Raw genomic sequence first — 15,024 nt, 5'->3', positions numbered from 1 at the left:
AAAAAAATAAAGAATTGACTATATTTGATGATAAAGAGTTCTCTTACAATTCTTTTTCTTTTGAAGATTATGGAGAAGGGTTATAAACGTCTGACCCCAGATCAGCCAGTAGGTTTGAGACATGCTGGCTATGTAATCTCTGTGCAGAGCGTTGTTAAGGTAAGGAGAAGGGATGGGAGGACAATATATGGTGTGAGATCTGTTAACCTGTGGACACAAACCTGAGAATTCCCTGCACAAACTGGTGGGGCTGAGCAGTGGTACCTTTTTCCCTTCTCACAGGTAGAACCTGTTGAAACATGAAGGTGCACTAGTAGCATGGAAACTTTATTTGAATGCAGAAGGCTAGAAAGATCTATTTGCTTTATTATCTTCCAGCAGATAAATGTTTATTGACACATTGCCCAAAAATGTAAAGTACTGTTTAGAAAGCTTAACGGGGAAATGGGACAGTTCAGTGCAGCCAGTTCATCGTGGCCGATTCCGTGTGGGATGTTTAATCACAGCTATTTCATCATGCTGAATCAGCCCCCAACTAGCTCACCTGAACGGGTAGCCACAAGGAGTCTGACAGATGCTGTCCTGAGTTGGGCCCCATCGTGCTGTCAACCCCACCCAGCTCATCTGAAGAGTTGAGGAGTCTGACACATGTTGTCCCTATGCTGTCTCAGATAACTTTATTGAAGCAATTGGTCCTGAAACACCAGTGGTGGGGCAGTAGGGTCTGCCCCGGAAGCCTTCTTTCACTTGTCCATTTGGGACTTAAGCACCAGTGGGGGAGGGGGCAACTTTCAATATGCCCCCTCTTTCAGTACAATATTTGTCTGATGGAACGGCTTCAGCAAGGTAAGTGCTTGCCAGTAATGAAAGGGCCATGTTGAATTAGCCATGATGGTAGGGGCCCTGATGAAACAGCCACACTGATTTGTCCTAGTCCAAAATTTGCCTTGCATATTGGAACAATCTTCTACATGTTGCCTAAGCGTTTGATTGCGGTTGCTCATTTTGGGTCTCCAGTTATCTTGTCAACATATTTACCTGTATAGATTTTTACTTAATATAATTCAGCCAGACTGAGACTCGGCTATGTTAAGAATTACCAAATGACAGGTCAGCCAGAGCAGGGCAGCCACTCCCACATGATGCCCCCTCTCCAGCACATTCTCTTGGCTTCCTTGAAGTGCAGTTGTGTTTACCGAGCTTTTTTATTATTGTCTTGACCTGACTAAGGACTTTATATATTGATTTCCATTTTATACTTGTGTTGATTTGCAATTTTATAAAATAAATTTGGTTGTCCTTCGGATTGATGTGTACTGTTTCCACTCCCCACTTGTTTTTTTTAATTAGCTTTGCTTGCGTGGGGTGTCTTTACCTACATTTTTTGGGGTTTACTTTGAAGAATACTGAGAATGTGTCTATAACATTTCCAGCAAAGCATAAGTGCTGCAAAGCGCGACACTCTCAGCTTTGCTGTTTAATGTGTATTTTGCATCTTTAGGAAAGGTTCTGATGGCATTTGATGTACAATACCGTATTTATGCAGACAATATCTGCTTTTTTCCCCCTGTGGAATCAGGGATTGTTTATGTACTGAAAAAATTGACAAGACTGTATAGATAAAAAAATGGATGGATGAGAATGTTCTGAAGCTAAATATACAGAAAACAGAATTGATGTTCATTGGGAATGATGAAGACCTACTGAGGGTGAAAGATGTGGAACTACGAGATACAAAATTGGTTGTTCTGGGATGAGATTACTAGGTGTTTACCTTAATAGTCACCTGTTGATGGAGAATCACATATCGCATGTGATTAAGGGAGCATTTATGCAAATGGGGGTTTTGACAAGAGTCAAACCTATGTTAATATTAGATTTTCAGATTGTGGTCCAAAGTCTTGTTATCATCAAATTAGACTTTTGTAACGCTTTATTTTTGGGCATTACAAAGGCAAGAATTCATGCCCTACAGGTAATACAGAATACAGCTGCCAGACTAATTACTGATGTATTAGGCAATAAGAATAAGGAATACGAGTATACAATGTCAGGTGCAACTCTGGGGAAGAGTGAACAAGAAAGGGACCTGGGTGTACTGATAGATAAGACCCTGAAGCCGTCGGCACAATGCGCGGCAGCGGCAAAGAAGGCAAATAGAATGTTGGGCATGATAAAGAAAGGAATCTCGAGTAGATCGGAGAAAGTTATAATGCCGCTTTATAGGGCAATGGTCAGACCACACTTGGAATACTGCGTCCAACATTGGTCTCCCTACCTAAAGAAGGATATAAAACTGCTGGAGAGGGTGCAGAGACGAGCAACAAAACTGGTGAAGGGTATGGAGAGACTGGAATATGAGGATAGACTTATAACACTGGGATTGTTCTCCCTTGAGAAAAGGAGAATGCGTGGGGATATGATCGAGACCTTCAAAATACTGAAAGGAATCGACAAAATAGAGCAGAGAAGATTATTTACACTGTCCAATTTGACACGGACTAGAGGACATGGAATGAAGCTGAGGGGGGACAGGTTCAGGACTAATATCAGGAAGTTCTGCTTCACTCAGAGAGTGGTTGACACCTGGAATGCCCTCCCAGAGGAGATTATTGCGGAATCGACCGTCCTAGGCTTCAAGAGCAAACTAGATGCATATCTCCTTAAGAGAGGCATATAAAGATATGGTGGACTATAAATTACGCCAGGTGTACACCTGGCGGGGCCTCCGCGTGTGCGGATCGCCGGACTTGATGGACCGAAGGTCTGATCCGGTGATGGCAGTTCTTATGTTCTTATGTTCTAAAATATGATCACATCACACTTGTGTTAAAAAAAACAAATTTACACTGATTACCCATTGCTTTTTAAAATTTATGATCAGAATTGACCTTGAGATTGATTGAGGAAAAAAAATCAGGATGTACACTATAAAAAAACACAACAACAAACCAGCATGGCTGTTGTATTTGTAGCGGTCCCAAGATTTTGAACCTCAATGAAAGGGACATTAAGATTATGTGCAGACTTTAAATCAAGTTTCAAGTTTATTAGGATTTTATATACCGCCTATCAAGGTTATCTAAGCGGTTTTTACAATCAGGTACTCAAGCATTTTTCTCTCCTTGTTAAAGATATGTCCCTGTACTGCATTCAGCAGTGATGACCACTTCAGGGCTCCTAACAGCTATTTGTTTCCTGTATAGAATGATAGTGGCAAAGTGATGGAGCTAAAGGTGACTTGCACTAAGTCTGACGTTTCCGAAAAGCCCAAAGCCTTCATCCACTGGGTTTCAGATCCTATTCTCTGTGAAGTACGGGTGTACGAAAGACTGTAAGTATATGCAGAACAGACAGGTTAATTTCCATAACAATGAATAGGGACTTCTTCTTTTGAATGATTGATAACAGCAAGTTTTGTTACACCCAAAGTTTCAAATATGTCCAATATATGGAGGAATGGCTCATTTTTACTGTTCAAAAACTGAATTTGGGATTCCGCACTACAAAATACCAAATTAGAACAGAAAAGTGGAATCTTGAATAAGCAAAAATTACTTTGACTATTTATAACCTGGACAAATTTACTTCAATTTCCATGTATCCTACTTCACTCTTTGCCAAGTGGTTTAAAAGAATAGACCAGCGAAATAGCTGTTCAGCTACATTGAACCAATTTTGTAATCAGCAGTCTCCTTCCTCCACCTTGACTTGATTGTGCAAATTTTTAAATATCTATCACAAAAACATTTTTAGATTTATAAATAATGTAATGTGAATTTCTAAATGCTGATTCCGACGGGCCTGTTTCACCCACTGCTTCATCAGAGAATCAGTCTGAAAGGTTAAAACTGGAAACATTCCAATCTACCTACTACAGTTAGTTTCTGCTTGGCTATTCGTCAGACTGATTGTAGATGCAAATGCACACCCAACTTAGCCAAAAGTTAATGTCTCAGTCTCCACCTGTTGGCAGAGGACCATAAACCCATCAATTCTCACTAGTCTAGAGGGACTAAAAAGAAAATTAGCAGGTAAGAACCTAATTTCTCCTTAGAGCTGGCCTCGACACTGCCTATTATTTAATCCTTGATGTCGATAGTAATACTGATGGAATAATATTAACTAATTTTCCAATACAATAAGAGAATTCATTTTGAAATTTCTCCAGCCCCAAATTCCAAAGTACTGGTCCTTCTAGTCGGCGAGAGCTTTATTTTCTTTAAGTTGGGTAGCTAGTGATTCTTTTGAGACAAATGGTGATCATGAAGGAACATATCTGAACAATTTTTTGGAAAAGTACTCAGATTGACCCAAGTACAATGCTTTGAAAACAAAGACCTTTTGAACTTGGCAGACAGTGCAGCTGATACAGGACGAGTTCTCCTGGCTTGCATTAGGTACAGAGGATCTTTACTTGTTTTTGAGGGCAATGGTAGAGCTCAGCTGGGATCTCTGGATCTGCAAAAGAAAGGGGATATGAGCAGACCAGATTCCTAACAATCCTTATCTATGAGATACCATCCAACTCAGTCTGTAGGTTAGCCTGTTCCACAGAGTTTCCTCACATGGAAACTTTAAAGTGGTAGTGAGGGGGACAAATAGTACTATATCTAGACTATAGGAGTCTGAATAGAATTTATAAAATATCTCTAGAAAGGTCTCCCTCGGCTGTGGTTTGATTTTAGGATCTGTCACTCAAGCCTAATTAGCTGATATTTAATTTACTGCATACATTGAAACTCCACTTGTAATACTGATACCTCTGAAGTGAGGATTGGGCAGCTCAAACATTGGTACATTCCTGCATATATGGTACATTCCTGCATTACTTTACACATTGCATATCTTCCACAGTCTTTCATGTCTCCTGATTTTAGAATTGCTGGCTAGTGACTGCAAGCAAGTTTCCTTTAAGCACAATGAGCAGTTCTAAAAGCAACATTTTCATTACAGGTTCCTGCATAAAAACCCAGAGGATCCTTCAGATGTGCCTGATGGATTTCTAAGTGATTTGAGTCCTGTAAGTATTGGGTGGGGTACTCGGTTAATTTGTTAGACTTAGGGGGTACTTAGCTTGAAGAAGTTGAGAAACTCTGTACTACACTGTGATAACAGTTCTGTTTCCTTAAGTCAGGCGTTACCCTATTCTGGTCCTTGTAAGACCACACTCTAGTCAGTTTTGGGGGTTTTGGTTGGTTTGATTTTAGGATTTTCACAATGAATGTGTGTGATCCTGTAAACTCAACTACATGTGGCCTTCAGAGGCCTAGATGTAAATGATTCCTGATAGCATTGTAACTACTTGAAAAGTAAACAAGTTAAATGGTGATATATTAAGTCATTTTTCAAAGATCTTTTTATCACCGCTCCCTCCAAACTATTCCCCCCCCAAAAAAAAAACCAAAAATAAAAAGAGAGAAGAGATTGTCATCTGTTTAGCTGATGACTAACACACTGACCCTGTAAAAATCTTTGGGCTAGATTCACTAAAAATACCAACTGGATCACTGATTCTCTGGCCAGTTCTCCAGCAGCGATCAATGCACTATCAAGTTTGTATGCAAATTATTTGCATGCAAATGTGACTGATCAATCGCTCAGTGAGTGATTGATTGACACGTGCAGAGTCCTAACAGCAGTGACAGGGGAAGCAGCCTCCTGTCACTGCTGTTAGGGCTCCATATATATATATTTTTTTTAATGGCACAAATTCTGTGTGTGCTACACACGCACTATCTGTTCCATTAAAAAAAAGAAAAAAGCTCTGCCTACCCACCCCCGTATCCCCAAAAATGGCAGGAGGGATGCCCACTCTCTCCTGCCATTGGCAGCCCCCACCCCAAACCTTTTTAAAAAGTTAGAAGCAGGAGGCCCGCTCTGAGGCTCCTGCTTCATGCCACCAGTCCTAAATGACGGGCCTTCCCATCCCCAATGCATCATGCATGGGGAGGGGCCAAAGGCCCTGATTGACTCAGATACCTAAGGCCCCTTCCAAGGGGAAGGACCTTAGGCATCTGAGTCGATTAGGCCTTAACCAATTGGTCAAGCCAATCAGGGTTTTAGGCTCCTGCCTCAGTATCCTGGATACAGAGGGAGGTGCCTGAGGCCCCTTTCCTTCGGAGGGGCCTTAGGTGACAACCAGTCCGGGCCTTTGGCCCCTCCCTGTGCATCACATGATTTATGTGATGCACAGGGCCCTGTGCAGGCCCATAATTTATGACTGGCGTCCTGAAGCAGGAACCTCAGAGCGGGCTTCCTGCTTCCAATCTTTTTAAAAAGGTATGGGTGGGTGGGTGGGTTATCTGGTGACAGGAGGGAGTGGGCATCACTTCTGCCTGTTTTGGGTGGACAGTGGCTAAGGGGTGCCTGGCGCAGGTGGGGGGAGGGGGCAATTTTCTCTCATGCTACGTTTGTCAGGAAGGGTTGTCATAGCGGTGGGGGACTTTTAAAATTTTTTTATAGGACAGATATTTTGCATGTGTAATGCATGCAAAATCTGTGCCATTGGAAAAAAAATAACCATACAGACCTGTCAGTAACATACAGTCAGTTTTTCTGATCGCTAAAACTCCTTTTTTGGGGGGGAATAGCCAAGCGATGTTAGTGCATCAATCGCTAGGCTACTTTGCATGGAGTTTTAGCTAATCTGCATGGCTGGATCGGAAAATGAGCGATCGAGGGGGAAAACATGCAGTGGGCCATTTTGTGCATTGGGTCGGTAAAAGTGAACCTTGCTAAAGCTATGAAAACAGGTTTATTAATGATCGCTGACTTTAGTGCATCTAGCACTTTATTCTTACCAGGTTATTACAAGGTCCTCTTAAAATTTATTTTGTTTGTTCACATGTGAACAAAGTCTCAATCTTCCTTTCTCATGTAGAACTCCTTGTACGTGATTGAAGATGCTATGGTTGATCAGTCAGCAAAAAATGCAAAAGCTTTTGATAAATTCCAGTTTGAGAGACTTGGATATTTTTCTGTGGATCCCGACACCACCGAGAAAAAGGTCAGTTTTGGTTTTTTGTAAAATTTTTCTAGTCTAAGCCTTATTTATTATAAAGGAGAGGTCAAACTAAATTGGAACATTTGTACAGGAAAGGCACACTTTACATCGCCCTGTCTGCAAAAAAAATCAATAGATATATGGGTGGTGGCAGCAAGTGCAGTGTCTAGGCATAAGTGCCAATTCACAGCTCTGGTTATTGGTAAACCCTCATGGTTTGCAAACCATGGAGCTAGCTCCTGTCATTGGACCAGGTCTGCCCTCCGTGGCCACAATTTTGGAGTAGAAAGCAATGAGGCTTAAATCTACTGCTGATTCTTAGAAGAACCAGTTTTAGCCCTGAGAGCAGTGACCTTATACGCCTGTGAGGGCACAGATCAGATGAGGATGAGAAGAACTGGGATGACTTCAGTTGCAGTTGAATAACAACACACTTTGTTTTGTGAAGTTTGCCAGTAAGTAGCATTATGGCATTAGTGAATCTCTTGAGTTAACAAAATAATAATTTATTGGGAAAACAAATTAATTAAAGCATCACTTCTATTTTTCAACTTATTCCAATAAAGAAGCTGATTTTATCAAAATCCATCAATTATTATTCTGTTCAAATACATTCAATAGATATAATTTAAACATTTAATAATTTAATACTTACAAGGGATGGTAGTCTTGGGGGCTATATTATTAAATGCTTAAATAAATAATTGATGGATTTTGATATTATTTATTGTAATTAGCTTTATTGTAATTAGTGAATCTCTTGCCACAAATGAGGTTACCTTCCCCTTGCAACTTAAAACCCTGCCTGTACCCAAGTTTTTTCAAGTGTTATACTGCCTGACTCTTCCTCATGCTTCCACAGATCGTGTTCAATAGGACTGTGACCCTGAAGGAGGATCCTGGGAAGGTGTGAAGGGATTTGTGCCAGACTGTTCCATTCTGAGACTCTGCCTAGGAATAACTTACCTCTGCATATTTGGACTGCCCATGGGTGGGGGGAAGAGATGAGCAAAGATCAAGTGTCCAAAGGAAAGATGCACAATTGCCTTAAACAGTAATCATTGGTTGCTTGGTATTTTTCAGCTTCAAATTAAAATAAAATAAACTGGAGCATATCTTCTGAATGGAAACCTCATTCTTTTGCAGTTTCATGAAAGTGGGCAGTAAAATGCAGTTTGGCTTCCTGACCGCTTCCTTGTTTCACAGGGGACATTTACAGTAATATATGTATGTAATTAAACAAGGAGGGTCTGTCTACAGCAGAGGTCAGGAACCTTTTTGGCTGAGAGAGCCATAAATACAGCATATTTTAAAATGTAATTCCATGAGAGCCATACACTATGTTTAAAACTAAATACAAGTAAATGTGTGCATTTTAAGTCTCTGAATTCTTTTTAATAACGTTGTTATGCTGTTGCTAACCAATGATGAATAAATATAGTCACAGAGGGACACTGGGGAGATTAGGGGGGGTTCTGGAGCAATAACAAATGAAGTAGGCACACTCACACAACTTGTCCCCTTTACTGGTATAGCTTGCTGCGGTCCAGGCTAGAATCTGCAGCTGGGGGAGGTGCCACACTGTGCAGAGCGTCGGAAGATGGCCGCCGCTGTCCCCGTCCTGGCTCAGATCCGATCCGGCTCTTTGTCAGCAGCTCCCACTTCCAGGTGACAGGCAGAATATTCCTGATGGTCTGGGTAGGTCTGCTCAGGTGTCTTCTGCTGCAGTGCATGTCTTGGAGAAGATTTTTCTCTGCTGCAGCAGATGAGCTCGTAGTATATGCGGCCGCTCTCCTTGGTTCCGCCCCCGGAAGTCAGAGTCTCACATTGGCAGCAAGCCAGATGCAGCCATTAAAAGAGCCACAGGTTCCTGACCCCTGGTCTACAGTATTTACATGGTATAAAGTGGGAATAGTGGTCTGGCCTGGCTGCTGCAGCCTCCCCATCATACTGTACAAAGTTAACAGTTTCTACTCTCCTGCAAATCGTCTGAGGAAAAGCCATTGGATCCCTGAGGTTTTCCCTAATCTAGTTCATAGGTTTTGGAATCTGCTTTCTCATGTGTGTTCACTGCTTGCCCCTTGACTTTCATATATTTCTACTAAATACAAATAGTTTTTTGACCATTCTATTAAAGCATGTCTTCAAACTACATGCAGTTTTATTTGGAAGTTATTCCTTTTAAGAATAGGGGCCCACTGTAAGACTCTTATCAAATGATCAGAAGCTTCATATAAGCCAGCTGTAAATTAGAACAGAACAAGGAAATCGGGTCTTAAGAATACATGCTGTAACGCTCGGTGAACTGTCTAGATGTGCTCTTCTGAAGTTTGCTTCATGTATGCTTGTGTAACAAGTAACTTGCACCACAATTTATCTATACTTGTGCCATGGGAACAGAAAGAGAGAATACACTACAGCAGCAGGATGTTTTATGCATCACTTTTTAACATGCCAACAAGGACAGCGTTAGCAGGAGTTTAGGGTGGCTGAGGCAGGAATTGAACAGAGGGTACAGTGGCCAGATATGTTCACTGCTGATTCATACAACTGTGTGCAGCAGTTAATAAAGATCATCATTTGATTGTTGTAGCAGAAAAGGAAGATAAGTAAGGTGACCCCAAAAGTATTGAGTGCTGTATGGACTAATTTTTCTAAGAAGTAAGAAGAATGGAGGCAGTGCTGGCAGGCAGGCATTTTAAAATCCAAGCCCCTAGGTGAAAACTAGACAAAATCATTCTAAGACTTTGTTCCCTTAGGCCTATATAAACCAAAATCAGTTTCATGACATTCATTGATTAGCATCATTCCCCCTGCCTGTTTGATTAAGAGCAAAAAGTAGTTGGTAAAACAAAGCATAGATGTGTCTGATCAAGGGAAGAGAACAGCTGTTAATAACTGAAATCCAGGGATGATGGAGAGCTGGAGATGGTTACCTCAAAGTTGGCACTAAACAAAGTGTTTGTTGACAAGGCTTCCATGAGGCTGTGTCAAATGTTTATCCCTTTTAAAGGTAGTGCTTAGGTAAAGTTATTTGTAAAATCTTCACACCCTTGTATGTTTTTCATATTCTGCTGTCTTCAAACTTTTAAGTGCATTAAATACACGTTTCTTTCAGGGACCTACAAACAAATGTACTCTTTTCAACAGGAAAGGATGATTATAGAAATGTAAAAAAAAGAAGAAACCAAAAGGTCTTCAAGTAGCAAAGCCATAGTACATCCTTTTCCAATTATTACTGTCCTGTTCATTAAATAGAACTCATTTAAGGGAGCAGGGGACATAATGATCATATGATTGTTACATTATCATGTTCTTGGATGGGGAGGGTGGGTAGAGGCAGTGGGAAAAGATGGTTATTTCTGTTACTGCTATATTGTGTTATGGAGCATAAATCTATTGAGAAAGTTGTTCATATTTATGTGTGGTATGAGCTATTCAAGAGTAAAGTAGAAATATAATGTTCCCTATATAGACTATCAAAACCCAGACTCAGGCTCCAGATTCATTGGGTTCAGTAGGCTCTTGTTTATTGATAACACACTCAGCAGGCTATACTTGTCCCCATTGCCTTGCTGTAAGATGTTGATTTAATAATTTTTAAAAATTGTTTTACGATAAACCTTAAATACAGCTTACCTGTATCCAGACGTAGTGACGGAGATGAGCTTACTGTTTACTTGATTTTTTTTTTTAGCCCATCCTCTCAAAGGAGCTTAGAACCGTTACAAATCGTATTTCTGCCCTTTTCCATCCTGTATCGGTAAGTTAATGTTTGTAGCATAATTTATTTTTAACATACGCTTTTTTTAATACTTTGTTTTGATATTATGTGTAACCGCTTTGAGTTTTGATAAGGCGGTATATCAAATTTTTAAATAAACCTGATACAAATGAGGTACTGGAGCTCCCCCCCCCCCCCCTCACAGTCTGTCTAATGGACCTGGGTCACAGGGAGCAGCCAGGATTTGAACCCACAACCTCAGGCTGCTGAGGCTCTAGCTCTAACCACTAGGCCACACTCTCCTCTAGCAGGGAAAGCCTAGGAAGCAAATTCTTTAATAAGCTGCTAAGGAAATATCATAATCATTTTTTCAAACTACCTAAAATCCTTGACGTCTTTCGAATATTCCCGGCGATAGTGTCCGACCCTCGTTAACTCTGAGGCAGTTTAGCATCACTGAAGGCACCACCTTCGTCATTCTTCCCCGGGCGGGGACCGGGGCCTCGGCCGCTTCTCTGCTCCAGCGCTCTTCTCCAATCCCTGGTGGTGCGGAGCTTTGCGCGTTACCGGCCCCGCAGGTCGTCGAGGCCGCCGCGGTTCTCCTCAGCCGCCGAGCCCCAGAGCGTTTTGGCGCTTCGGCCGCGAGCGGCTTCCTGATTGGCTCTCGCGAATTCTCGCGAGAATTCGCGGGGGGGGGCCAATCGGGAAGCCGCTCGGCGGCTGAACAGAACTCAGGCCACCCACGTTTCCAGCTGCGCTTCTGGACCGCGGCGGGAGGAGGCGCCGGCGCCCTCGGAACTGGGTCCAATCCGCAAGTGGACTGGGGAAGAGGGCGCGCAACGCTCCTTAAAGTTCGTCGCCAGCGCGCAACGGGCGCTGCGGCTTTAAAGGGCTGTGTACAAACGCCGGCGCCTGGTCCCTCGCTCCCGAGCCCAGTTTAAGGTCGTCCGGCTGCGCTTGCCGCGCCACGGCCTCGCGTCGGGTTTGCCCCGGAAGAGCCGCGATGTCGCCCCCCCCCCTCCCTCCCAGTTCTGCCCGGGCAAGGGCTCGCGCGCTCTCCGCCTCCTTTCGGGGAGGGGGGGGGGTCAGGTAGGGCTGTCCTAGAGGAAGAGCAGCTGGAGCCTGGCGGGGCGTTGCGCCACCTTAAGCAGCAGTGTTGCTCCTGTGGAGTGGGAGGTAGTCAAATAGCACATGGATATGTTAAAGCAGTCATGTCGCTGCTCCCCGCGGGCGACGGAAGGTGAGGGCCGGGGCTCGGCGCGTGCTCGGGGCGGCGGGCGAGTTGGTCGCGCGGACGGCTTTGCACTGGGCACGTGGGTTGACTTCACCTCTTCCACGAGCATCCGAGGGCAAAGCATCTGCTGCAAGCTGCAGAAAGATGATCTGCCCATGGCTGTCCTGGGAGTTGTTGCCTAGCCTGTGTTCTTGCTTTTCAATATACTTTGCACTATAACATCAACATGTCAAAGAGTTATGTTTTCTCATAGACCTACATTTCCACCATGCAGACACGATTGTCCACAAGTGTTTACGCTGCCGATGTATTTTTTTGGGGCAGGGTATAAGGTACCTCTTGGCTTTTTCAGGATGGCTGTGTGAATGATGAGCACAAATTTGGTTGTTTGCATCTAGACTGTTCGTTTACTCATACCTGATATACCTCCTTAGCTGGCACACGTATCAAAACAGTTTCCAGTGAGATTAAAATAACAATATCGTCAGAAAAGCAACATGCACACTCCAGAGGTGAAATATTAGTCATAAATAGGCGACCTAGCCCTCATGTTCCTATATTTCTTCAACAATAAAGTATGGCACACCCAAAAATTAGCAGCTATTCACTGATAAATGATAAGGGAGCAGTGAGCTGAGAAGCCCAGATTATCACACTGGGAACTACACGTGTTCCACCATCGTTGGTCCAGAAAAAACTCCCAAGGTGCTGATAATATACATTCACATTTTTCATTATTTGTATAAGTCAAACTTTTTTCCCAATTTGGTAGCAGTAAAAAACAGCATTAAAAATACTTAAAGAATGTTCAAAAGTGCCCTTATTTTGAAGAATATCCAGCATTGCTGTAAAAAAAACAAACCCAAAACAGAGCTAAATCCACATCTGTGCTACAAACACTGTCAGGAGACAGGAAACCTTGTTTTGCTCTAAACCTGCTTCAAGGGATGGTATTTTCAGCAATTTGGCTTTGCTATTGGATTGGAACTTATAGAAAAAAAACTATGAATATATGTTATCAGCACTTTTGGGATTTTTTTCTGCACCAATATAGTTCCCAGTGTGACAATCTGGGTTTCTAAGGTCACTGCTGAGGGCCATTTTTTCTCTCATATTGATCAGTGAATATATATATATAGAGTAGTTTTTGGGTGTGTTTACTTGGGCATCAAACAGGGTAGTTTAGATCGATTACAATTGATACAAAACACAGTGGCTAAACTTATATTTGGAAAGAGAAAGTATGACCATTATTGAGAAAGCTTCACTGTCTTCCGGTTCCGAAAGCAGAATCATATAGTAAAATCGCAGAAATTTTTGAGCACAATTTGATTTTGTCCAGCGCTATAAAAAGCCTTATCAATACCCCCGAAGAAGCCCGTTGGAGCGAAACGGATGGGGCCTCCGTCGGGTTATTAAGATAAGTGCCTGACATTACAAAGCTATATATTTTTGAATAGCATTATATCTTGAAGCTGGTTTACTTGATGCTCATATGTCATGAGAGATTTCGAGAATCAATCATTATTGATTAACACAAGAATTATAAAAAATTCATTCACATAAAAATTATAAAATATTATTGAAATAATTTATATACAGGGGTTTTTGACCTGTGATGAAAACCAACCCCAATTGGTTACGATCTATTTGATTGCAGTCCAGGGGTTTTTTGAGGTCTTTTCTCCTCTGTTTTAAACGCACATTATATGCAACATTTAGTGTTCCACACTATTTGTTAATCTTGGTAATTGTAATTAGACACAGAGTTCAAATCTTGCTTCTACCAGTGATGCTAAATATGATCTTGGGCAAACCACTTTATTTGCTCTTATTTAATCCATCCTCTTACACTGTAAGATCTCCAGAGAACTGTACTTGTATTTAAAATGATTACTGCATATGTGGTGCTCTATGAATGCCAATCATAGATTTAGTAACAAACTGTATTTGCCTCTCTCTGCTAATACTATTAGCATCAAGGGGATTTTGACACTTGGGCAATGGAAGCTCTCTATATTACCCTACCCAGGGTTGTGGCCTGTAGAAAAGTGGTTCTTAACCTTTTTTTGGTTCTATTTGCAATCAGATGGCTGGACACATTGAAAACAACCATGGGGAGGACCTAACTGGATTAGCACAAAATCAATTTCTTTTTAGAACTGTAATTCATCAAGTCGCTAGGACTCGAACATGCATCGATGGCTCCTAACACATCTCTGTTAGCTGCTAACAGTGCTATTTGCTAACACATTGCTAAAATACAGTCAAACACAATTATACTATCAATAACTGTCTTCACTCTGCACAGAAAGTTTTAAAATTTCACTTAGATTTCAAGACCCTTCTCTGCACCCTGTTTGACCTAGGGGGGTGCAGGCACCACTGGATAAGAATGCCTCCAGATTGTCTTCACACTGTTGATATAACATAGGAAACTGCATTTGCTGGAGTAGAGAATGGGTGCCAGAGGTTTTGGTTCTGGCAGTGGGAGCTACATCCATTTTCTGTCACAATTGCCACAGTCATTGCAACACATACTGTCATTTGCATACGAGTCTATAGAACCTATTTGGATGAGTGGGTGCATGTCCATGGCCTTATAAGATCCAACTAGCAATAGCTCTATGAATAGCAAAATGAATAAATAAATGTTAAGCAAGTTAAATTTGAAGTGGGATGAGAGTGGAGGGAAAGCTGAGAGATAGGCCTTTAAAGCATTAAAGAAATCACATTGACATCTTCCATTGTTGTGAATTCTGTTACCAATCTCATGCTACATATACCTTAAAATATTTTTATTTGCAATTGCAGATAGTTTTCATATATTCTAAGGCATCGCTCTATAGATCACAACATTATCATATCCTTTTACTGAAGGATATCATGATATGTAGAACTTCCAAGAAGAAGGGTTACATTTGAAAGCCAAAAAAAATATGTATCATTAGTCCAATAAAAAAAATATTTTAATTTCTCGAGAAGGAGATTGTTGACTTTAGGCCAGTCCCGGATGTCTAACACCTACTCTGATGCACTGGATTTGCAGCATTTATTTCA

General features: G+C 41.7%; 1 protein-coding gene across 1 annotated transcript in view; it reads left to right on the top strand.

Annotated features, from left to right (window-relative positions):
* The window catches only part of QARS1 (glutaminyl-tRNA synthetase 1), a 36,152-nt gene extending 28,031 nt beyond the window's left edge, over nt 1-8,121 (top strand). The window contains exons 20-24 of the mRNA XM_033926209.1: nt 67-159; nt 3,207-3,334; nt 4,957-5,023; nt 6,884-7,009; nt 7,869-8,121. Coding sequence (XP_033782100.1) covers nt 67-159; nt 3,207-3,334; nt 4,957-5,023; nt 6,884-7,009; nt 7,869-7,919 — 465 coding nt within the window. The 3' untranslated portion in view covers nt 7,920-8,121. The remainder of the gene's footprint in view (nt 1-66; nt 160-3,206; nt 3,335-4,956; nt 5,024-6,883; nt 7,010-7,868) is intronic.
* The last annotated feature ends 6,903 nt before the right edge of the window (nt 8,122-15,024 follow it).

Source organism: Geotrypetes seraphini, chromosome 17 (assembly GCF_902459505.1).
Source record: "Geotrypetes seraphini chromosome 17, aGeoSer1.1, whole genome shotgun sequence".
NCBI lineage: Eukaryota > Metazoa > Chordata > Amphibia > Gymnophiona > Dermophiidae > Geotrypetes > Geotrypetes seraphini.
Note: the sequence above shows the minus strand (reverse complement) of the source record. Positions and strands in the feature narration are given on the sequence as shown.